Raw genomic sequence first — 24,234 nt, 5'->3', positions numbered from 1 at the left:
AATCGGGAGAATCGAAAGGCGGAAACACATGACTGAGTGCATATGCCAATGCACTTAACTGTATTGCTGCATACTAAACTCCTCTGCTCTCGTAGTGTATACATGTGCAATTTATGAGCTATTTATGTAACTTTTTAGCACAGAGAGGTTATGTTTGACGACCCTAGAGGCCTTTGTACGACGAGATGAAAAGACTAATTGTGGGAGTGGGTGGGTAAGTACGAATGTGTCGACGTTTGTGTGCAAAAATTGCCAGTTTTCCGGTATATATTTATTATTGGTGGAAGAAATAGTTATGTCAAAGTTTACATGAGAAAATGTTGGGGATACTGAAGGAAAAAGAGTTACATGGGACAATTAGATCACAGCAGCATGTGACAAGCATGTGGTTGAATGCATAGCAACTAAACAAGTGTGTTGACTTTTTTTGCATTAGTTTTGTGCTTTTTCTCCTTCAGGATGACCAATGGAGGAAAATCCACTCTTTCCAAAAGTCTAAAGGAGAAGATCCCCAACAGCTGCATCATTGCACAGGATTCATTCTTTAAGGTAAGATGCTTTTCCTCCTCACATCATCATAAGTACAGTGAAAACTTGCTCATAGTGACTTTGGTCCAGGATGATTCGGTGGTACCAGTGGACGGTAACGGCTTCAAGCAGTATGACAGTAAGAATACTTGTGTTTACACAATACGCTCGATGAAACCGCTTATGGTGCACAGATACGTAGTGTATGAAAATATCTAAATAACGCCCGATGCAAAGTAAATTAGAATATGTTCCTGTGATGTCATCAAGCACTTGATGCTCTCCACATGGACAGCATGATGAGCGAGGTTGACGCCTGGCAAAGAGATCCCAAGACCGTCCTCAGGAAAGCACATCTGGCTCCAGAGAAGATGACGCCATCGTCACCAGATGACGTGTTTGTGCTGATTGTGGAAGGCTTCCTCATATTCAATCATAGGTAAGCAAGGACACCAATCATGACTTTTGGATTGATTTTCTGCGTACAGTGATTATAGAAAGTGAACACACCTGTAAAAATAGATACAATAAACACAATTAAACTTTTTTACTTATGGTTCAGCATCTTTGAGTACCTAGAAAAGCCCTATAAAAATGCAATGTATTCTCAATATTTATATATTTCCGTTAATTCATTTGATTAATAAATTCAAATTTGCTGCAATAAAATGCAATTGAATACCCACCTATTGTATCATGTTTAAAGTAAAATATCTCTGTGGAAAAATATTAAGCGTAAGATGTTTTTAATGAACCAATATTTTGGGTTTAATATTATTTTGATCAAATTCAATGTTTTACAGCCGCAAAAACTAAAACTGGAACATTTAATCAATTAAATAATTAGGGTTTTTTTCAGCTTTAGAAATAGGACCAATTTCCTGTTATTTACTCATTAATTATATGAACTATTTTGACATTTAAATGACTTAATGGGAAATGTAACAAGTTTTGGCACCTTGAAATAGATAATGTAATCTAATAACTAAATAAAACTTTTGTGTTTGTTGCTGTACTGCAGTGCTTCTCAAATAGTGTGGTGGGCCCCCATGGGTTGCAGTGAGAGGCAGGGAGGACTTTCAATATTGGTGCAGACCTGCCAACATGGATGAATTTGTTGTATTCAGCATACAACTGGACTCTTGAAAACGCTTGTCTGCTTCACTGCTCTTCATTTTGTTGCATTTCGCTGCTTTCAGTTTTGAGTCCAGTCTGATAAATAAATAGATATTATCAGTTTCCCAATAATATTTGAAATCGGGGGCGCGAAAACATGTCTGTCCCCCAGTGAGGGCATGACAGAAAATAATTGAGAACCACTGCTGCACTGTAAATAGTAGCAGTAGTGGCAGTACACCCGTCACATTTCAGCATTTTTTTTTATTACAGTATAGCTTCACATTGGACAATACTATAGAGGTAAAATGCGTGTATTTTAGAGCAGTCAATGTACAGCTTGTATGGTAGCATAGATTTACCATTCACTGAAAATGACTCAACACACAGCCATTATTGTCTACTGTACTCACGTTTGTGATATAGTGTGTAATATGTATCCAATTTGAGTTTGTGTATTGTTTGTAGAGCTTTGAATGAGCTCATGGACAAAAGGTACTTCCTGGAAATACCTTATGACACCTGCAAGCAGAGACGAAGGTGAGACTCAGCCCTTTTTCATTCCTTATTTGATTTAACTTTTCACATTTAAACATTCTCTGCTTGCACAGTTTGAGGGTGTACAAGCCACCTGATCCTCCAGGCTACTTTGATGGACACGTGTGGCCCATGTACCTGAAGAACCGCCAGGAGATTGAGAGCACGGCCACGGGAATCTGTATGTAGCCTTGGTTCTTGTTTTTCAGATATCTATTTGTGTGGCATCTTAACACCTGTTCATGTGCCAGTGTTTCTGAATGGACTCAAGTCAAAGGAGGAGCTGCTGGCCACTGTGTATCAAGACGTTTGTCTCGAAATGAAGAGGCTCAAAGGTACGATCCCTCTACATTTGCATTTATCCATATGTTCAATTATGGAAGGCAGATTATTCTGTAATGAAACACTTTTTGCATATAACGAGATTACTGTCTATTCACCAGTTGTCTGGATAAAGTATACAGCCGTCCCTCGCTCTATCGCAGTTGTTCAAAAATGAATTTATTAATAAATGATCCCTATTTTGTGGTCTACTGTGGCTTATTATTAGTCAAAAAATACTGAAAGACAAAGGTGTATGCAGTATTCTGGCCACTAGGCATCAGCAATGTTTCATGATTGGAACATGAAATTAGATTACCATCACACTGCTTGTAGTCAGCCATGGCATGTCCCACATGATAGACTAAAAATAAGTTCTCCTCCCATTCCGTGTGAAATTTGTAAGTTTTTGGCTACTTTGTCCTTCTTCCCCACTCCGTTTTAAACACTTTGGTCAATTTAGAATACAGTAAATAAATTACGGGCTAACTACTTATCTCACTAGCTTGCTAATTGTTAAAGCCATGGCCGTCTCTTGTGTCCCTGCAGTGATCCCGTTGCCTGCGCATTACAGTTGAGCAATGTGGTGCACACAAAGAATAACAGGAGTATAAAGGGAACAACAGGGGTGTTATTTCATGTCTATAGGGCTCTAATAATGGTAAAGGTTATATTTAGAAACTCATAAACGAGTTTTCTATGCTCTAACTACGAAAATGTTCCATTTATTAACATTGAATCCTACTTCATGGAAATTCACTTATCGCATTCAGGTCTGGAACCAATTAACCATGCTAAATGAGGTGATGATACATACATTTTTAAACATAATCCAGCCATTGTTTGATTTTCTTTACAGATACAGACTGAAAATGCTGCCCTCTTATCGTATTTCCTCACCTCCTGGTGAATTGGAGGACCTCTGCTCCCATGGAGTCAGTCGCTTGGACCTACTTGTATTAACGTGCACCTAAAAGGACCAAAGTGACTTGTCACAATGTGTTTTTAGATAGCAGTAGCTGACATGAATATGAAGATGTAATGTGTGTTTTTAGCTAACCTTATTTCTCATTTTGTTGTTTGCCTCTTAAATGTTTGTGTCTTTGTTTTATTCAAATGTTTGTGTCTTTGTTTTATTCAAAAGGTCTGATTGGGCCAGATTGATGAGACAAAAAGAGGGAAATTACAGGAAAAATGTCATTAAATTATTAATTTATATTTAATTAAATAATGTTGGAATATTACAAAAATTAAGTTGTATTTTTGTGGGAGGAAAAAGTCATATTATTATGAGAATAAAGTTAAATTATATTGAAAAAAAGCAGTACAATTACTAGCGTAAAGTTATACGTAATATTACGTCTAAAAAGGTGGCAGTGCTGGCCCATACAGAAAAGAAAACAACAAAAAGTGATCAAGTTGTCAGAATAATTCTGTCTCTGTCATATTAATTCTGTCTCTGTAATACTATAAGAGTAAAATTGTAAAAAAAAAAATATATATATATATATATATATATATATATATATATATATATAATATAATACAGTAAAAAACTGTTTTAACAAAATACATTTACATTTGTTATGTTATGACTTTTTTGGTTATATAACAGTTCCTTACCACCTTTTTTGTAATATTATTATTTGAATATGATCGATCAAAATAATGTGATTTAACAGCTATAAAAATACATAAAGGATGTACCCCCTCTGAATCATGAGGATTGTAAGACTTTATGTTATGAATAATAATAAATGATTAATCGTATTGCTTATTTATTGTATTACATTATGTAACTGATGTCATTATTACACAAAAAAGTCTACTAAAGATTAATTTCCTGTGAGAAAAGTATACTTCATTGAAAAAGTACCTGTGAGCGTGTGACTTGTCACGTGTGCATTTCTCACTTCCGCGTTTCACACAAAAGTCTGACCGTCTCGGTCAGTCTCTCACACGTTGACTCTCTAAAAGGACTTTTAGGGATTTATTTTAATCAGTGACAAAAAAAAGATCCAAAATGAGATTGGGCTCCTTTGTATGTGTACTTTTTGTCTGTGGATGTTTCGGTCCTCATCTGACGAAGCAGACTCCGCTCAAGAAGAACATTGTCAATGACAGACCTGTTGTTGGTACGTACTGTAGTAGCAGTGCTCAGTCGGCAATATTTCAAATCCAGCAGATGGCACTATTTTTTTCCAGGCTTTGTAAACGTAACACGGAGTACATTAGTAGTAAACTAAATATTTGTTCTGTTAGTGACCAAGTTCTGTTTGTGAAAGTATGCTTCTTTTGTGTTTGTCTGTCTGACTTCCTGTTTTTGGTAAGCCTTGTAAAGTTTGCCTAGCAACAAGTGACCAAGCAAACATCTGGGCCAGGAGTGTCTCAAACTGCAACTACATTTTTTCTGACTGGTACTTTATAAATATATTTTTCATTGTCTTTTCAAGCTGCTGCACCTCTCCTGTGGCACTTTGTGGCCTACCTAGTTTGTGGTTTTTCCCGCTTTTCACCCCCATACAAAAACACAGTTAATTGGCGGATAACGTAATTTTACCCAATAATGCTGAGACTGTGCAATGACACATGTGCTGCCTCTCTTGTGTCCTCACAGGTATTTTGACTCAGATAGTTTCAGATGCAGCAATGAAACCATACGGGAGCACCTACATACCTGCCTCCTATGTCAAGTACATTGAGTCTGCGGGAAGCAGAGTTATGCCCATCAAGTCAGTTTTCAGCCATTAAAATAACATTTAAGAACGCCGCCTTCATGTTATGTAAAGCAATGTTTTCATTTAACCCTCGCACAGATTGACGCTTACTACTGCAGAGTATGAAAACATCTTCAGGAGGATCAATGGGTAAGAACCCACACACTGTGTTATAGTTTACATACATTCTTTACATCAATTGTGATTGCTGTTACAGCCTCCTTCTCATCGGTGGAGCCGTTGATTTGGAAACATCTGACTTTGCAAGGGTCTCAAAGATATTTTATCAGCTTGCTCTGAAGGTTTGTGCTGTGGAACTTTAAAGTTGACTATATACGGTACCATGACAAACAACAAGAACAAACATTGCAGGTCAAATAAATGAGTACAGTAGTGTGTGTGTGTGTGTGTGTTTCAGGCCAATGACGCTGGCGACTTCTTCCCAATTTGGGGTACATGCTTGGGAATGCAGCTGCTCACTGTCCTGGTTGCCGAGCAAAATCTGTTGACCACGGCCACAGCTGAGAACGTGGCCTTGCCTCTCAACTTGACACCAGGTTGTCACTTTTATTGTGTTATTATGTTCATTTAATAACGCATTATGCTACGTAGATAGGATGGATAATGTACACCAGTGCGTCTCAAACTTTGTACAGTTGCATACGCTTTCAGACTTTTGACCTGAAGCCATGTACCCCCTACTCCTGCACACTTAAAAAACATACACCTTCTGATCTTAATTAACTTGAAATATTGAACATAACTAATTGTTTAATTAATTTTGTTGTAATTCCGGGACAAAAATGTGCATTTTGCATGGTCACATTCTGATCAAATTTGACATGAGCACTGATAAACAGATAAGTAACCACTTCCTACATATCTTTTATTCCAGTCTGATGTCTGCACCCTTCCGTTTGAATGGCTTGGGTATACTGCATCACTTGTTTTGTCCACTCACGATGGCTATGGTTTAAGTCTGCATATTAATTTGTTACCAAATTGAGGGGGAATGTTCAGCAATCACGATAAACCAGTATTCAAAGTAAAAAAATATATATACAACCAAAGATAAAGACTCATTTTAGGGGCAATCCACACTCACAGTGACAGATTTTCACAATATAAATGAATCTTCAAGATTAAAGACTCTTAATGCACAAAATAAACATCAAACTTACTTATTTGTTCATATGATGCACACAGAGCAATGAAAAACTTCATGCTCTGTCTCCTTTCTTCTCCGTTCTCCTTGCACTCGTAATTGTGAGTGTTAGGCGCTAATTATTTTTAATTTTTACTCACGTACCCCCATTAAAATTGGCGTACCCCACTTTGGAAACCTACATAGGCTGTACAGGATGTGTTTATGGGTCGCTGTGCTATATCCTACCACTTGGGGGCAGCGGAGAAAAATGTGCCACAATTCTTACACTAACAAATAATGTCCACTTGTTGAGCACATTAGGTACACATGTACATCAGAGTAAGTTTACGACTAAACAAACAAATAAGTAAGTAATTAAATTCTTTTTAAAAGTTGATCCATTTGCAAAATTATGAGAATAAATACCTAGTTTTACAAAAAAAGTTGATACATATGTATTCTCATGTAGTTATACTGTGTATAAATAAATAAATATGATAGGATAAATGATAATGAGAGAGTTTAATAAATAATATTTTTTTAAAAACTTGAAACATTTTTATTTATAAATATTTGTATTATTTTATGGTTGTATATATTTAAATCGTTTTTAAATATTTATAAAATCATGCCAGGAAGCGGATTTGTGTATTTAAATACACACTTTTAAACAGGTTTGTACATTTGTATTAATAAATAATAAAAATGCTTTCAAATAAATAACATTATTACAATCATTATGAAAATTTGTAAATGTGTATACTGCATAAATACGGTAGTTTTAAAATGTTTTAAAATATATATATTCAAAAAAAGGTATAAAAACTATAAAAACACTTTTAAAAGTTAATCATACATCATATGTAACTATATGAATAAACATGTATGAATTTGTATTGATAAAGAAGTTTAAATACATTACTGTTAAAGTTTATAGATTTTGTATTCATAAATAGTGACAAGGCTTATAAATAGGTTAATGAAAGTTTCTAAATTTGAATAAACATGAAAAATATCATCAATATTATATATGATGTATACGTTTATGCTCGTAAGAATAAGATCAATAAATATATGGATAAATCAAGAGGTGTATATAATACCAGGGGTGTAACGAGACACACAACTCACGAGACGAGACAGTTTTTTTCTGAACAAGAAATCTCAGCATGTTTTAATCATGCGAGATCTCTTGACACCCCTATATGATACCAACTGTAATAATAGACCTTTAACAATGTACATGCAACACAAAATACTCATGAGCAGTCTTTCAAAATCGTCTCAATCAGTTCGCCTGACAGTACTCGTAACCTCAATCAGTTTCTACTGTATGCAAAACACCTGATGGGTGCTGCAGGTAATCATGATATTAGAAAGACGTCTCTGGATGCAGTGCACTCCACTGCATCAACGTCAACGTGCTACAACTCTTGCATGAGATCTCATTGGACTGTGCAGGGGTGTTGAATGAATAGACAGAATAATTGAGCTTAAATTGAGGACCTTTCTTTTTCTTCACAGCAGCCTACTCCAGTAGGATGTTTGAGGGCTTCCCTACGGATCTAATGAAGGCCCTGCAAAGAGAACCTCTCACTGGTAATTTTCACCACTATGGGCTCACAGTGAAGGTAGGCTAAGAAAACACCCTCACTGCAAATTCAACTTCTTTTGTTGATTTGAGAAATCCTCTGATTAATCTCCTTGTGATTAATTTATCATCCTGCAGGCCTTCAAGCAAAATGAGAAGCTGCAAGGATTCTTCAGCGTAATGTCTACAAACATTGCTGAAAATGGAGTTCGCTTTCTCTCAACTATTGAAGGTTTGCGAAAAAGTACTTTTCATCTCAGTTACATTGTATGGGCAAAAAAGTGTTGAGGCACAGATCAATTCATTGCAACTGCAGGCAAGCGATACCCCTTCTACGGGGTCCAGTGGCACCCGGAGGTGAATCGTTTTCAGTGGGACAGCACATGGAACTTTCCTCACTCGCCTCGCGCCGTCCAGCTGTCTTTGCTCCTGGCAGAGTTTTTCATCAATGAAGGTTGTCATTTAAACACATTCCAGCTAGCAGCTAACTGCTACAACTGCTGCAACTTACAATTACATGTAGCATTGATTTATCTGCTCATAAATTCATCTTTCTTTTAAAAAAAAATAGCGATTACGTTTTTAGCACTTAATCTTTGTATCAATTAATCTTTTTGTTGTCTGTTATATGAGGTGGTGACCTTTTTTTTTAAACACACACAAGCAAACAGCTAACTGGTAGTCAGACTTTGTGTGCTGCAAGTCACATTTCTACGTAACATTGGTCACTCTAATAAGTGAAGGTCTGACTTTTGGCAGATTTATAAAACTAAGACTTTCTCAGGTGCTCTTAAGTCAGTAATATTGTATTTATTTGTTTAAAGGGGGTAGAATGAGGCTGCATGTGTTGTGTTCTAATCAAATCACAAGCCTCTTATTTCTGCTTTTTTCTTCTTCTTCTTCTTCTCAGGGAGGAAAAGTTTGCATGACTTTGATGACTCTAAAGAGGAGCCCTTTGCGCTGATTTACAACTACACGCCCATTTTTGCTGGAAACTTCAGCGGATATGAGCAAATCTATTTCTTCTAAAATGCTGTGCCGGAACTGTTGTGACAATAGCAAGGGTTACATTACACAAGGCAAGCGAGTCACACAAGGTCACCAAGCTGTCTTTTTGAAGATGTGATGCTCCGTTACGCTAAGGTAGTCTGTTTTGTGTTTTTTGCATGGGTATAATCAAACCCATCAAATGGGTTGCAATGTATTTACCGTCAAAGCATTCTTACTGTATTTCATGCTATCCAATGATGTAAAAATAATAATAATGCCCATTTTTTATTCATTTAATTTCACAAAAGGTTTATTATTGGAGTTGTAGTTTCTAGTGAAGCAGAACAGCACTGTATCATAATAAATCATGTGGTCAAATAAAAGCTAAAAATAATAATTATTAATATGTTGTAATAATAATAAAAGTGTTTATTATTAGTAATAATAGTAATATTATTATTGTACCAATGAGGTATCATGCACAGTAACGTTATATTTGTCATATACAGTCATCCCTCGTTTATCACGGTTTATTGGTTCCAGACCCAACTGTAATAAGTGAATTTCTGCAAAGTAGGATTCAATGTTTTTTGTAGTTAGAGCATAGAAAACCTGTTTATGACTTTCTAAATATGTTTTTTACCATTATTAGAGCCCTGTAAACATGAAGTAGCACCCCTATGGTCACTGTTACACTCTTATTATTCTTTGTTTACACTACATTGCGCAACACTGCGCAGGCTACGGAATCACTGCAGGGACATAAGAGACGGCCGCCGCTCATAGCATATAGCAAGCTAAACTTAAGAAAGTGTTTCAAACGAAGTGGAGAAGAAGGACAACGTAAGAAGCCAAAAACATACCACTTCTATACGGAATGGGAGGAGAACTTTGTTTCACTCTATCATGTCGGACATGCCATGGCTGACTCCATGCATTGCTAAGGTAATATAATCTAAGGTAATGTTTCTTCAATGTAACATTACTGATGCCTAGTGAACAGCATACCACAATTAACTTGTCTTCCAATATTTTGGACCACTAATAGGCCACAGTCAATCACGAAACAGCAATCATTTATTAATTAATTAACTTTTTTTAAACCGTGATGTAGCGAGAGATGACCGTAATAGTACTGATGATAATAATGATAACATTGTCACATTCTGTTTTCTATGCCTTTATTTTAGTATCTCATCTCCACCTGTGTTTCCCTTTTTTTTAGATGAATGAGTTTCCGGCCTTGGGTGGCACCACACCACACACCTGTTCTTCATCTACTCTCTACTTATATCCTGCGTGCACTATTGTGAGGCGCAGGTTCGTTGCTTAAGAGTTCCCTGAGATCATCCAGTTTCTGCTGCTACTAAGGCAAAGCCTATCATATTGATGTGCAACTCTTATGCCTTTTCCCTCCTGGTGCCACCCTCATTCGGTCTTTTTCTCCCGGCTGTCTTTTATTTGTCTTTTGCCGGTGATATTTTGTTCCCACTCATTGAGCACTTCTTCTGTTTTTGCCTACGTGGTGTCGTGAATAAAACGATCTTCTGTGCATCCACTGCTGTCTACTGTCTCTGCATCGAGGGATCCAGCCCACTCAGTTGCGACAAACACAGTAAAATAATATATAATATAATATATTTTTTGGGGGGGGGGTGCAGAAATGGTAGAAAGGTAAGACAATAGAGAATAACAAGTCTTAAAATATACATTATATAGAGTTGATCTCAGCTATTCGTGGTCTTACAGTCCAAGACCCCCTGAGAGTGGTGGAAAACCACATAATTAACGCACCCACAAAAGCCCTAAAAATGCCAATATTTGATATGCCTCTCAATTATTAGTCACTCTGCTTTACACATTGTGAAACAATTACAGGCATACAGTATAAAGCCTTGTACTTACAACGTACACGTATTGCCAAAGTATGGGTGAATTGACTTGTGAGGCAACGCCCTCTGCTGGATTCATAGCTGCCGCACCTTTTTATCCCCCTGCAGATAGTGCCATCAAACCACTTTTTATTGGCGTTACCATAGAAGAATAATTTACAATTCATAGCAGAGAAAATATGTTAATATGCAGGGATCTCCTGTATTAATAGTAATGATGATGATGGCTATATTAATAACATTATAGTTAATTATACTAATTACTATAATAAATATATTTGTATTAAATATATTTTTTGTATTGGGGAGAAGGGTTGGCAAAGCAAGAAAGAAATAGTCATGATTAAGATTGAATAATATTGTTATGGTCATATTTTGGCATACTTATAATAATAACATAATGCATTTTATGTTAGTAACGTATGTTAGATATATTTCCTACTCAGCAATATGATTTTAGTGATTTTCTTTTTTCAAATTGACTCTATGGAGGTGGAGCACCTGCCCCTGGCTACTCATACGTCTCTGGTAGCGGGATCACAAGTTCACTTTTGGTCAGGATTAGCCAGTAAAGAAAAGGTGAGACGGCGATCACGAATGTCGGGAAACACTTTGCCTCCAGTCAGACGGTGCACATTGGTCCCCACGCACGTCACCATGATGTGTGTGGGTGGGAGCTGTAAAGGCAGTGATCTACTTTGTCTTCTCTCCCACAGATGCTGCTGGGCTCGCCTCGCTGTGATGACGGAAAACACAAGCAGGACAACAGAAGTGTGGACGAAACCGTGGATGCAGTGTGGATCATGTGTTTGTCGTCTTCATGTGCTACGTTCGGTGGTGACCTCATCTTGACTGTCTAGCTGGCCACTCTCTTGAGGTCAACCACCAGCTTGTTTGCAAACAAGAGTCGGATCCTCTCAAGGAAGGCTTCCCCCCGCCCCTGATGCATTGATGCAACCCTTTCAGTGGTGCAACGGTAAGCAAGCCTTTTTCACTGCTCTTACATTGACTTGGGCATGATTTTTAATGCAAGAAAAACACATGCAAGGCAGCGTGCTATCTTTATTGCATGGGGTAGCACCTCCCTTGTCTATTTTCCTACATGCTAATGTCAAACAAAGTCAACCCCCCTGTTACAGTGCTAATAATGGTAATAAAAGATGATGGATTACAGCTAGTTTCCCCCCTTTTTGGGTGCAGCATGTCTCCTTGCTCATGCTACTGCTGCTGTTTTGGACAAGAACAATTACTCCCTTTGTGCTGCTCAACTCCCCTCCTGTTTGGAGGCGAAAATAGTGCAAAGTATCAAAGAATGACATTCCGCAGTGAGGGGAAAATAGAGCCTGAAATATTGCTATCTCGTGGATGATCACTGGTGGTTTTACATATGAAAAATGAGAAAACTACCACATTCCATAAGTTGTATAAAAAACTAAAATAACGTGTGATTTCCTGTAAAACTTCAGAACTGAAGTAAATCAGATTGTTCCTGTTCTTGTTCCTGCTCATCTTTGTGTACTTGTTGCTAGGCAGAATTCAAAGGGCTCCATCATACCAGCCCCCCGACCAATTAAAATGTCTTTATAAGTGAGTCATATACTCTGTGGTTCCATATACAACTTTACTAATTAACTAGGGAGCTGTTGGATCAACCTAATTGTTCCTATTCTTGAAAACCAGCTAGAAAAGGAAGGCCCACGGAGGAAAGGGAGTCAGTTTTATTTATACAGCACCAATGTGCAACAGAAATGATGTCAAAGAGATGAGGAAAAACTCCCCCATCGAGGGAATCTAAACAAAAATAAGGCTAATGAGACAAACATAATTTATACACATTAATTTGATGATTGAAGCACTGCTCTGTATTAACTGCAAAATACTGTACATATTAGAAAGCAAAACAGTGCCATCTACCTCTGGCCAAACACATCACTGTAATGATTATGAGACACGTGTTTACACTACAGCTGCAACAATTAATGAATGAATCCATGATTAATCGATTATCGAATGAATTGACCTCTATTTTGCTATTTGTATAAAATTGAAAATGGAAATATCTTCTGATTTCAGCCTCTCAAATGTTTATATTTTAAAATTTCTTTTGTCGTCCATGAAAGCAGACCAGCTATCTTCGTGTTTGAGGCAAAACAAGATATTCACACACACATCAGCTTTATTTGAAAAATAGTTCTCAACATTTTTGCCTCTTTTCTGATGTGTTGCTCACCGAACCAATAACTGCTTGTGTTTGGTTCATATTGATTTGGTCTGTCGAGGGCCTAATCAATTACTTGATTAATCGAAACAACAAGCTTCAGATTAACCGACTAAGAAAATAGTCGTTAGTTGCAAACAGGATTTACAAACGGTATTGTATTACGTGTGTGTGTGTGTGCGTGTGTGTGTGTGTGTGTCTGTGCAGCAACCGTTTTTATTACAGTATATTTTTTCGAGGGACAATACTATCGAAAGTAAACTTAGATATACATTAGAGTAGTCAGTGTACAGCTTGTATCGCAGTATAGTTCTACTATGCATTGAAAATGAGTCACCACATTGCCATTATTGTCTAAATAGCTGGCAGCACAAGTGAGTAGCAAGGTAATTGTGTTTTGCCTGCAGTCAAGCATGGTGGTGGTAGCGTCATGGTCTGACCCTACATGACGTCTGCCGAGTTTGAGGAGCTGCGGTTCAATGAGGCGAACATGAATTCCAACGTGTACTGTGGTGTTGTGAAGGAGAATGTGTGTTGCCAGCTGAAATGGTTGTGTAAATTATTTTTGAAAGATAGCACTCGACAGGTTTGTACACATTAATTTTGCTATTGATTCATTGCCCTGGATTAAATATAAAGTACATCTTGGAAATACAGTAAAAGAAAACATCCTCATCTGTTGGCTGTGGTGGAGTCCGGCCATTCATGCCTTTGAATGCAGCGCTGCACTGTGGATGCTGGTGTCATGTTTATGACAACACATGCAATGTTGTCATGTTGTCCTGTCATGGTTTGGCCTCAGTCTACTTTCTTTTTGTTTGAAAACATAGCAGTTGCAGCAGATTTGAATGATCCCCCTCCTCCTCATCCTCCTCCGTCTTCTTTCTCATGTGAACTGTTGAATATTTGATGCAAAGTTCTGTCTTTAGAGCAAGCAGCACCAGCAGCTTTGTGCGTAAATAGGACAAAACTCCACCAGGAGCTGTCAAAGACGCTATCAAATCACAGAGGGGCTTTCCTAACATATGTCCAGCAGGCAAAACCGACTCTGCTAAAAATATGAGATAAAATTGTTTTTTTTTTAAATGCATTTACTGCTATCTGGGCTCTGGCAAGACCTCCTCAGTGTGCCAATATATAGGTCAGTGGTCCTGCAACAACAAAATAGCTCATATGTAGCTGTCTGTGCTTGGTGCATACAAAGGTGGAGGAGAAAGATGTGTGCACTCATGCATTTAGACATTGGTGATGGGATGAACATGCAGTATACTTGAATGCAAATGACCCAGATTTTCTCAGTGTGTGTTTGTGTGTGCTGGAGCTTCGCAGGTGTCATCAGCTAGTGCTACCTCCCAGCCTCCACGTCTACTGAAAAAACAGACAAAGACTGTGTATACTTGCAGTAAAGTCGCCCCGCGACAGAACTTGACCGCCAGGCCGTTGATGAGTTCTGATTAATAGAGCGTCAGTGCTCATTCAGACAGAGTGGAGCAGAGAGGCGTCCGCTATCGATCGTCTCAGGCTTCAATTTTAAACTGCAAGGTGGGAGTCACGTGGAAATGTCAACATGTTACTTTTGTGGGGGAAAAATTATGCGATCGATGGAAAAAGTGAGCTCAGAGAAAACAATAACTGGTATGGGGAAATAAGACTGGTAAAGGTCGCCATCCAGACATCCGTCACTATATATTCTTTGTTAGTCTTCTATGAGTCATCTGTCTGTCAAATTATGTCTGCCTCTTACTTTTATGTGTCAAATGAGGTACCCCACAACTCACTTCCTCTATTGTTCTTCACTAATTTTAGAATCGCCGTCAACTTTACCATCTATCGATAATGTATCACCATCTCTTTATGTCCGTTTTTGTCTCATACCAATGCTCCCACCAAGATACACTATTGTTCTCCATATACTGTTGTTAAAAAAAAAGTAAGACACCCCATAAATGATCTGTTGCATCCCCTATGGGTTGTGCTCAAATGCTAGCATACATGTAAGACAGATATTCTTGAGGTTTTATAAATTTATATGGACAATTAATTGCTAAGACATGCCTGTGCCCCTGCAAAAATGTGTTGCTGGATGGTTTGTTTTGGTTGTTTTTCAATCGGCCTTGCTCAAATTTGACAGACATGTGCTTGTCACTCCCCTAAAGAGGTGGACCAAATTTTGTGGTGATTCAGCTTAACACCTTAAAGTTGCAGTGGGTGTTTTGTCGAGCGCTTTGAGCTGTGTGAAAAATCAAACCTTGGAGTTTAATAACAGCGCCACTTTGTGGTGTAATTGTCAGGAAAATATCTGCTTCTTTTGGCAAATTTTCCTTTTGTGTGCAGCGGTTCAGGAGTAGAGGAGTTAGCTCACTCTTACCTTCCTGTCTAAAATGGGGTACTCCAGGGTGCCGTTCTAGGTCCATTATTGTTTTCCGTATACCGTACGTCAAAAATCTCTGTGAGAATATGCACAAACATCTGTCCATCCATTTAATAATGCTTACATCTACTTCAATCATCCATTTATGTACACAGCCATCCATTCATTCATACATGTATTAATCCATACAGTAATTAGCCTCTGCATGCATGCATCCGCGCATCCATTAATGCATTTAAATTAGATGGACTAAACCATGTGGACCTTTTAATACAATCACAAAAAACACAAGTCTGTTCCATGACCAAGTGTGCTTCTGCTGTGATTACTGTTGACGCAGACATAGCAAGCATATTACTTTTGTTACACAACACGAGCCATGAATGCCCCTGTTTGTTGTTCCGTCGTCAGCAGCCTCCTGCAGCTCTCTCTTCCTGCAACCTTGACGATAACAAGGATGATGATCTCTTATGGTGGTCAAACCCGCAGGAGTTGTGCATCAAAGTATGATGAGACAAAGGAGGACGCCTTTAATGGAAGCACCATCTGTTTGCTGTGGAGTTGTTGAGTCCAGCTCAAGACTTGAAAACAATGGACTGTTGTGCGCTCAGAGGGAGTCTACACAATGATAAGATGACTTTAGTCCAAAAAACCTCTTCATTCACCCACTTTGGTGTTGTGCTTCTAATCATATGACAGTCAAGTAATTTGGAGTGTAAGTCCAGCCATTCTTTTTCTATGCCGCTTATACTCACTAGGGTCGCGAGGTGTGCTGGAGCCTAGACTTTGGGCAAGAGGCGGGATAGACCCTGGACTAGTCGCCAGGCACAAATAGAGAAACACATTAATACCAATTAACCTAACATGCATGTTTTTGGAATATGGGAGGAAACCTGGAGAAAACCCACACACGGGGAGAACATGCAAACTCCACACAGAGATGCCCAAGCGGAGAACCCAGGTCTTCTTGATCTCCTGACTGTGTGGCCAACATGCTAACCACTCGGCCACCGTGCGGCCCGGAGTGTAAATCACTTACTGTAAATGAGCAATGATGGGTGACTGTACTGCAAATGCTCTAATTATAGCCATCTTACCTTTGAGTAATGAGAGTAATTGGAGGTTACATCTGAAATGTGAAAACTGACTCAATAAAACAACGGTTTAACTTATTAAATAAGCATGATGAATCATGATTTGGAGTGCATGAGAAATTGCAAAGAAAAATGTCTCTCTCTTTGACCACATGGTCATTTATGAACAAATATGTTGCACAACACGGCAGCAACAGAACCAATGTTGTAATAGCGGCAAGGAGCAAACTGCCCGTCCAGCATTAATAGCGCTGATGAGTTCATTGTAAACAACGGTACAGCAAGTAGAACACATATGGGTTTCACAACAACAGCTGAGCAGTGCGACCAACATTTTAAAGCGCATGCAGAGGTTGACAAAGCTGCTGAATACTGACTTATGGCTAAACCTTTGCGTGTGTATGTGTATGCGTGTATACACTGAATGAAACCGTTGAAGTGGTTGTCTCTCTGTGTTCTCTCATAGGCTGCTTCTGTGGTCTGACTCAGGACTATTCCAACAAGTCGTGCACCATGCCGCCCATCACCTTCCAAGACCTGCCGCTAAACATCTACATGGTCATCTTTGGCACGGGCATCTTTGTCTTCATCCTCAGCCTCATCTTCTGCTGTTACTTCATCAGGTGAGGACACATGATGGGATTTAAACGTATGCGTCATTGTGGGAGGGAAGACCTAAAAAGGGGACGTGTGGATGAACTCTGTTGAGCGCAAACTCCCTCATGAACATCGGGGACGTTTTGTTTTGAAAGACAGGATGTGAGGCAACGGGAAGTGTTCTGCCGCAATGTCAGTGTTTGCAGCAGTAGAGTGGGAGTAAAACAATTGGGGAACACCTGCAGTTTGTTCTAACAAACCTCAAGGCTGCTGTACATCTTAGATAAATTTGCTATTTAAGAGTAAGCTCTTTAAAAAAAAGACCCATTCTCTTCAACTGCTGGTCAATTGTGTGTGTCGATCCCCCCCCCCCCCCAAAAAAACCTTTTTTGTCGAGAGCATTTAATCATGACTCATAGGCAGTGACTCACTTCCTGTGTCCACATTAACATGCTGAAGGTAGTGCAGGGTAGGAGTGCGACTGGAGCTTCATTTATGGAGCTTGATTCATCTGATGAATGTGCAGAGATGAATGCCACTCTTTGTCGGGGGGGAAGCTTTCCTGTTATCCCCTCCCTGCCTGCCCCACTCCTACAGACTCCTTCCCAATCAAGCATATCCTGCATGGTTTGTGGTGGGAGACCCAAAGACAAAAAGAAGTCAAAAGAAGTCTTTATGTATTTTCCCGTAGAATCTCCCCTTCTTTAACATTTTACATACACTGAAGCACACAGTATCGTCTCAGCCTCACTTTCAAGCACCAAGTGAGTGTACCTACACCAAAAATATAACTTTAATTAGTTGATGAGAGTTATTTTGAGGGCAACTAGGTGTACAGTAAGATAATTATGTTTCTCTAATGGTTGGAACAAAATAGCGTTTACAAGGCTGTCAGTTCATGTGCCTAAATTAAGGATGGGCATTTAACTGACGACAGGCAGTGAGCCATGTTCCGTGCCTCCATTGCCGAGGCGGCAGATCGGAGCTGTGGCCGTAAGGTGGTTGTTGCCCTTTCGTGGTGGACATCAGCGGTGAGGGTTGCAGTCAAGGTGAAGAAAGAGTCCTATTGCGCTGTTTTGGCGCATGGGATTCCAAAAGCAGCTGACCTCGACTCGAGATTTCGTAGACCGGTGGAAGCAGTGCATCTCCAATCTCTGGGGCTGAGGTTGCCGAGGTGGTCAAAAAGTGGTGGATGAGATCCGCCCGGAGTTCCTTAAGGCCCTGGATGCTGTAGGGGTGCCTTGGTTGATTCGGCTCTGCAGCGTCGAGTGGACATTGGGGGTGTTGCCTCTGGATTGGCAGACCAGGGTGCTTGTCCCCCTTTTTAAAAAGGGAGACTGGGGGGTGTGTTCCAACTTTTGTGGGATCACACTTCTCAACCTTGTAAGGACTATTCAGGAGTTGTGGAGAGGAGGATACACCGGATAGTTGATTCTCGGATTCAGGAGGAGCAGTGGGGTTTTTGTCCTGGTCGTGCAATCAATCGATTTTTGTAAAAGGATATATACTGTTTGTATCTCCTGTATGACTTCATTAATTTGTTGCTTTAAAAATACATTGATGAATTAATTGGTTATTAGTAGTTGCTGCTCATAGTTGTGATTATCCAGATTCATTGTTATATTTTTTAATGTATTTTTGCTATGTATTTCTATTTATTTAGATTGTTATATGTAAAATTATTTGTAGTTAACGTATGAATATTACATATTATCATGATCATTATTATTAGCATATGCACAAACCTTGTTATTAATATAAATCAATAAATTGAGAACGAATTTTGGTTAGAATAAAATGTTTTGGTTAGAATAAACTGTTTAATATTGTGCTATTGGGCTGTGGTGTTTATTTTTTACACCATTTTTTTTTACATCATTTCCCACATACAGTGTTTCATACAATGAGAGCTGGTCAATGGAGAGCCATTGAGGACTTTGTAAATGTAAATTCTTGCACACAATAGCTGAAGAAAAGTCCATCATTCTCCCCCTTTAACCCACTTCTCATGTTTCCCTCAGCATGGGAAACCTGCACACATGTGAAAGCTGCATCCTCACATTGTTCCTCGTGAAGGTCTTTGCTTGCAGCAATTAGTGCAAACAATAAACCAAATGACATAAACAACTCAATAATTGTTATTTCCCTTCTTGAAACGGTCACTCAGCGAGATGTGATTTTGGGTGTGTGGCATTCAATCTAGTGAGGCCTGACAGTCACAGACGGTGACAGACTTGTGTGTGTGTCTATGTTTAGTTGTGTAAAAATAACTGCTTAAACAGGCACAGCTCGCGCAGTCATAAGCATGTCACCATTGTTGCCTCTGTGGGCGCTGAAGGGATTCAAATAGAGGGACACATCATTACTTGTATTTGTCATTATTGGAAAATAAATGTTGTGGGCATGACTCTTCATTATCAGAGAGCGGTGGACCCTCGAACAGCGTCGGTTCCAAAAGGCTGTTCAATCTTCCATTACCGTAATGTCCCAATATAATATGGAATTCTCCCCAGAAAACAGTCTGAAAAAGATGGGTCGTCTTGTATTTCTAGAGATTCATACATGCAAATTAATGGGTGGCATCAAACGACTTCTCCACAGGGTATCTACAGCTTTTCTTACTGTCACTCACACACATAAAACAACAGAGGAGAAGTTATGATGCTGATTTCAAGATAACGGTGATCATTGAAGCAGAGTCATCAAACATCAAAGGAAATATTACATACAGTCGTCCCTCGCTACATCGAGGTTCAAATATCGCTCCGTCACTCTGTCGGGATTTTCCAAAAATTTATTAATAAATGATTGCTGTTTTGTGGGTGACTATGGCCCATTATTAGTCCAAAATACTGAAATACAAGTGATATGTAGTATTCTGGCCACCGGGCGTCAGTAATGACACAAAACACTGATGAGACTCCTATTCCGTGTGGAAGTGGTAAGTTTTTGGCATCTTATTTTGTCTTTCTTCCCTACTCCGTTTTAAACCCTTTCTTAAGTTTAGGATAAATTAATTGGAGGCTAACTAGTTAGCTTGCTAGCATGCTATGCAGCCGTAGCTGTGTCTTGTGTTCCTGCAGTGATCCCGTATTATTGGGTGTTATTTCATGTCTACAGGGCTCTAATAGTGGTAAAAACTGTACAGTATGTATAAAGTCATAAACATGCTTTCTATGCGCTAACTACAAAAATATTCAATTTATTAACAATGAATCCTACTTCGGCGAAATTCACTTACCGCGGTTGGGTCTGGAACCAATTAAACGCGATAAAACGAGGGACGACTGTACAATAAAAATTGCAATCTACCATTTTTCTTTTAAACACAATTTTTAAAAAACATTCATTTTGTTGTTGATTTTGTCTTGAAAAAGAGAGGTCGTCTTACATTCACTGTGGTCTTATATTTGGGCCGTAAAGTATTTTTGGCTTTGTCACGCTGGTCTTTTAACAATATTTAGTAATGTGTTTGTCAATTGTCCCTTAGCAAACTCCGACACCAAGCCCAGAGTGAGCGGTTTGGATACAAAGAGGTAGGCCTGAAGAACAACACATCAACACATCCGATGACTGTATCGTCTACATTTACTGACATTTAAACATGATGTTGTCTCTGTATGTCTCGCCAGGTGGTTTTAAAAGGTGATCCCAAAAGGTTGAATCTGCATGGGGTAAGAATGTGCATGTGCATTTCCTTGCCCGTGTTTTATTCCCACGTGGAACACTTCTTTGCAAAACAACGAGCGTAAATATCAAAAGGCTGAGTGTGCTGTCTGTCACTCACACAGCAGACGTGCGCAGTGTGTCTGGAGGACTTTAAAGTGAAAGACGAGCTGGGAGTGTTGCCATGCCAACACGCTTTCCATCGAAAGTGAGTACATAACAAGGGCAGGTTATGTGTGTGTTTTTGTTTGAAATCACACTTGTCATCTTCCTTATACTGTATAAGCATGTTCCATCAAGGGTAAATAGTGACCCCTCTCTTTGCATATTCCTCCACTCACGTGACCTCCATTGTTGTGCTGCAACTATTAAAAGCTCATCCAAAAGCTTCCTTTATTATTTTGGCAAGGTCATTTAGTTTGGGTCAATTTCAGTTCCGCTGCAAATGATTAAAAATAGCCCCTTTGTCTCCTTATCCTGGGGGATGTTTCCAACAAGTATCATTTTTTCGGGCTTCTCTAAAAGATGTATTGACACTGGCCACAAAATTAGGGACATTTACACGATGTTGTAAGATCCAATACAAGAGCTGCCTTTACAAACGTAATGATGCTCAGTTTTGAGAGGTTTTAATGTAATGTAATGTTATTGTGCAATGTTTACTTTTGTGGCCCATTTTTGTTAGTTTATCTCAAGTTGACATTTCTAAGTGTTGATAAGAGTACTTGAAATATAAACATAGACAGGATATTGTTTGCAATGAAATTCAATTAAGCATTTAGTGGAATTGATTGTTGCTTAATTATGTCTTGAAGCTATTGAGGCAAAACTATTTAGTTTAATGAATAAAATATATGTTATGGAAAATTGGGAAATTATAAGAAAGGTTAAATAATAAATAATTAAGTTTACTAAAATTTTAAACATTTTTACACAATATGTTTATTACATTTCTTACATACACGAACACATACTTACACACAAGTTTACAAAATTGATGCAAACATTTTACATGCGCCTCACTAATCAAAGGTACTTGTTATGGGACAAGTGTCAAAAACAACATAAATGTGTAATTGTATTTAATTAACAATAAGAAGAAAAAACAAGAAAACTCCCAATGAATGCCCGGCAGAATACAATCTGGTTGTCCACCTTGCGTTTCCATGTAGTTTGTAGTGCACTGCATTGTACTGAGAGCTGCTTCAAATATTTTGCCTACCTAAATTAGCTACAGCAGAGGGGCAAAGTAACAGGAGGAGCTCTCAGGTGATGGTAACATAGGCAGGTGCAATGAGAAGAGACACCACACACACAAACATAAACAAGCATCACACGCGTTTACTGACTAATGTCTGAGTGAGTGTCCTGTGTGTGTGCGCCTCTGCAGGTGTCTTGTCAAGTGGCTGGAGGTGCGCTGTGTCTGCCCCATGTGCAACAAACCCATCGCCGGCCCCCCTGAGCAGCACCACAGCATCGGTACACTGCTGGATGAACTGGTGTAACCTAGCAACCGCATCCCGCCTTGGCTGTCGTGGTGGTAGCCACCAGCAGGATGAAAGGACCAGTGTTTGGCTGCTACGAGGACACCGTAAGAGCACTTTGGGGCTGGCTGACCACCCAGAAAAAGACTGTGCCGAGGGATGCTGTTGCCTGGCAACCCAACCCTGAGATGGCAACACGGTGCCACCTTCTTGATAATCTTCAACCACCCACACGTCCCTGCTCCACCGGTCTTTTTTCCACATCTCCCTCTCCGCATATCTTCAGTTCCCTCCAGTGAGGTCAACAGCTTTTTTTCTTTACAGCCAGGAGTGTTCTGTTGACTCCCGTGAGAAAGCTGAGACATTTGCACGAGTGTACATCTGCGTCACGTGAAGAAGATGACCATAAAGCACTGTAGCAAGGATATGGTATATTTGACCAATGTGAATAAGAAGATAAGAGTGGGTTTTTTTCTAAAGATCATCTAACTTTAACTACAAAGCACACGCATACACAGTAATTCATAGTGTTTTTAATCAATGCACACTTTTTAACCCTTTATGGTGCAAGGAATCATATTTGGTATGTCAAAGAGGCATCACTATTAACCATGTGATCTCTCGGAGCCAATCATCAAATAAAGGTAATGATAGTATTGCAAATACATTTATAAAATAATTTTTAAAATAATGATGTCACCAAATAAATGTGTGGACATATTTTTAAAATATACTGACAGAAAATTGTATCATTAAATCAACAAATATTATAATAATTGAATAACTATTAAATATAATTTTTAAAACTGATGTACTGATATCATAATTACATTTTTGGAAACTGTTACTTGAGTAACTTCAATAATTGTATATGGTTCAAATTGCTGTATAAAGGGTTAATACCACTTGTGTTGTACATTTACTGTCCCCCAATATGTTTTTATTATGTTTACACACACTCACTGACCACAGTATTACCTGCTAAATCTAATGAGCTCCAATTCAAGAGCAGTATCCGAAATGATGGCTTTATAAAGATAATGCTTTAATGTAACAATATTTATTATTGTGCTGGTAGTTTTCAGCCAGTGGTGTAGAACTGCACTGTGTCGCTTGTATCAAAATGTTACAACCAGTATGATGCAATGCAGCTCTAATTTCATGCACCACAGCATACTACAACCACAATAATACATATAAATGATATGTTATCCATGCTAGGTTTTTGCAGTTCTATTGGATCTCGTTAGATTGTGCATTGTACCAAATGAATGAGCAGAAATGCCCCACTGCAATAGTTGTGTGATTCTATGTTGAAGTATTTTGAAGATTAATGCACTTTGTGTTCATATAAAAGACCGTATCACTTCGCTGGGATTATATGGCTGCACAGTCTGCAGTATTTTGTGACATTATTGTTGGTGCTTCTATACATTGTGAACATTCCACTGCTGTTTTTTAACTAAAGAGTTTAAACTGAAAAGCAAAACACTGCCTGACCTGAGCACAAAACTCACCAAGCACATTAATAATAACATTAATAATAAAACGCCAAACAAGTTCCACATTTTTGTAAACTAACTGATGTAAATAAACGGAAGCAACAATAAATCCACTTGTCTGTTTCACTCAGTTTGTTGACGTCCTGATATGTCGTATACATGTGGCGCCACCCTCAGGTCAGATCTGGTACAAAAATTATTTTAAATGGCTAAATGATTTGTTTTTTGTTTTTGTTTTTTTAAACATTATTTACCTGTCATATACGCCAATAAATGTCCTGGGTTGCAATTTGTAATTTACAAACATTTTCATATACGTATAAACCCTGCTGAAGCACCCAGTAATAATAATAGTATTTACAAAATTTATAATAGTTTATTATTATATTATAACGTGTATATACCATATACACATGAAAACCCAGACAAGCAAACAAAAATTACAAATATTATTACTGAATAT

The 24,234-nt window shown here is 38.6% G+C and overlaps 3 protein-coding genes across 7 annotated transcripts; all 3 read left to right on the top strand.

The window, feature by feature from the left end:
• The first annotated feature begins 27 nt into the window (after positions 1 to 27).
• nmrk1 (nicotinamide riboside kinase 1) lies at positions 28 to 3,969 on the top strand. The gene is made up of 8 exons (XM_054773257.1): positions 28 to 214; positions 459 to 549; positions 619 to 667; positions 799 to 967; positions 2,113 to 2,184; positions 2,256 to 2,362; positions 2,433 to 2,516; positions 3,362 to 3,969. Exons 1-8 carry the CDS (start codon positions 186 to 188, stop codon positions 3,370 to 3,372), a joined length of 612 nt encoding a protein of 203 aa, XP_054629232.1. The 5' UTR covers positions 28 to 185; the 3' UTR covers positions 3,373 to 3,969.
• Positions 3,970 to 4,121: 152 nt separating this feature from the next.
• Positions 4,122 to 10,493, top strand: LOC129179690 (gamma-glutamyl hydrolase). Of its 3 annotated transcripts, XR_008570034.1 has the most exons (10): positions 4,135 to 4,637; positions 5,120 to 5,234; positions 5,319 to 5,369; positions 5,437 to 5,521; positions 5,638 to 5,776; positions 7,891 to 7,997; positions 8,096 to 8,189; positions 8,274 to 8,411; positions 8,868 to 9,100; positions 10,173 to 10,493. XR_008570034.1 is itself a non-coding variant. In XM_054773256.1 (9 exons), the coding sequence occupies exons 1-9, from the start codon at positions 4,526 to 4,528 to the stop codon at positions 8,984 to 8,986; spliced, it is 957 nt and encodes a 318-aa protein (XP_054629231.1). In that variant the 5' UTR covers positions 4,122 to 4,525; the 3' UTR covers positions 8,987 to 10,493. The 3 variants fall into 3 exon arrangements, 2 of the variants coding, with proteins under 2 accessions (XP_054629231.1, XP_054629230.1); XM_054773256.1 differs by having other exon boundaries at positions 4,122 to 4,637; positions 7,894 to 7,997; positions 8,868 to 10,493; XM_054773255.1 differs by having other exon boundaries at positions 8,868 to 10,493.
• Positions 10,494 to 11,322: 829 nt separating this feature from the next.
• On the top strand, positions 11,323 to 23,967 carry rnf122 (ring finger protein 122). 3 transcript variants are annotated; one of them, XM_054774979.1, is made up of 7 exons: positions 11,323 to 11,418; positions 11,556 to 11,815; positions 16,989 to 17,145; positions 20,610 to 20,655; positions 20,752 to 20,793; positions 20,911 to 20,993; positions 22,176 to 23,966. In XM_054774979.1, exons 2-7 carry the CDS (start codon positions 11,791 to 11,793, stop codon positions 22,288 to 22,290), a joined length of 468 nt encoding a protein of 155 aa, XP_054630954.1. In that variant the 5' UTR covers positions 11,323 to 11,418; positions 11,556 to 11,790; the 3' UTR covers positions 22,291 to 23,966. The 3 variants fall into 3 exon arrangements, with proteins under 3 accessions (XP_054630954.1, XP_054630955.1, XP_054630953.1); XM_054774980.1 differs by lacking the exon at positions 11,323 to 11,418 and having other exon boundaries at positions 11,439 to 11,815; positions 20,914 to 20,993; positions 22,176 to 23,967; XM_054774978.1 differs by lacking the exon at positions 11,323 to 11,418 and having other exon boundaries at positions 11,442 to 11,815.
• The last annotated feature ends 267 nt before the right edge of the window (positions 23,968 to 24,234 follow it).

This window comes from Dunckerocampus dactyliophorus, chromosome 4 (genome assembly GCF_027744805.1).
Source record: "Dunckerocampus dactyliophorus isolate RoL2022-P2 chromosome 4, RoL_Ddac_1.1, whole genome shotgun sequence".
Classification (NCBI taxonomy): Eukaryota; Metazoa; Chordata; class Actinopteri; order Syngnathiformes; family Syngnathidae; genus Dunckerocampus; species Dunckerocampus dactyliophorus.
This window is presented reverse-complemented; position numbering and strand designations above follow the sequence as displayed.

Bases quoted from the DNA above. Each gene is read 5' to 3' on its own strand.
- LOC129179690 (XM_054773255.1), top strand. From the start codon at position 4,526: ATGAGATTGGGCTCCTTTGTATGTGTACTTTTTGTCTGTGGATGTTTC. The intron at 5,777-7,890 runs GTTGTCACTTTT...TTTTCTTCACAG, and splicing joins GCCTCTCAACTTGACACCAG to CAGCCTACTCCAGTAGGATG. The intron at 7,998-8,095 runs GTAGGCTAAGAA...ATCATCCTGCAG, and splicing joins ACTATGGGCTCACAGTGAAG to GCCTTCAAGCAAAATGAGAA.
- rnf122 (XM_054774979.1), top strand. From the start codon at position 11,791: ATGCAACCCTTTCAGTGGTGCAACG. The intron at 20,656-20,751 runs GTAGGCCTGAAG...ATGTCTCGCCAG, and splicing joins AGCGGTTTGGATACAAAGAG to GTGGTTTTAAAAGGTGATCC. The intron at 20,994-22,175 runs GTGAGTACATAA...GCGCCTCTGCAG, and splicing joins CAACACGCTTTCCATCGAAA to GTGTCTTGTCAAGTGGCTGG.
- nmrk1 (XM_054773257.1), top strand. From the start codon at position 186: ATGAAAAGACTAATTGTGGGAGTGGGTGG. The intron at 2,185-2,255 runs GTGAGACTCAGC...CTGCTTGCACAG, and splicing joins ACCTGCAAGCAGAGACGAAG to TTTGAGGGTGTACAAGCCAC. The intron at 2,363-2,432 runs GTATGTAGCCTT...TTCATGTGCCAG, and splicing joins GAGCACGGCCACGGGAATCT to TGTTTCTGAATGGACTCAAG.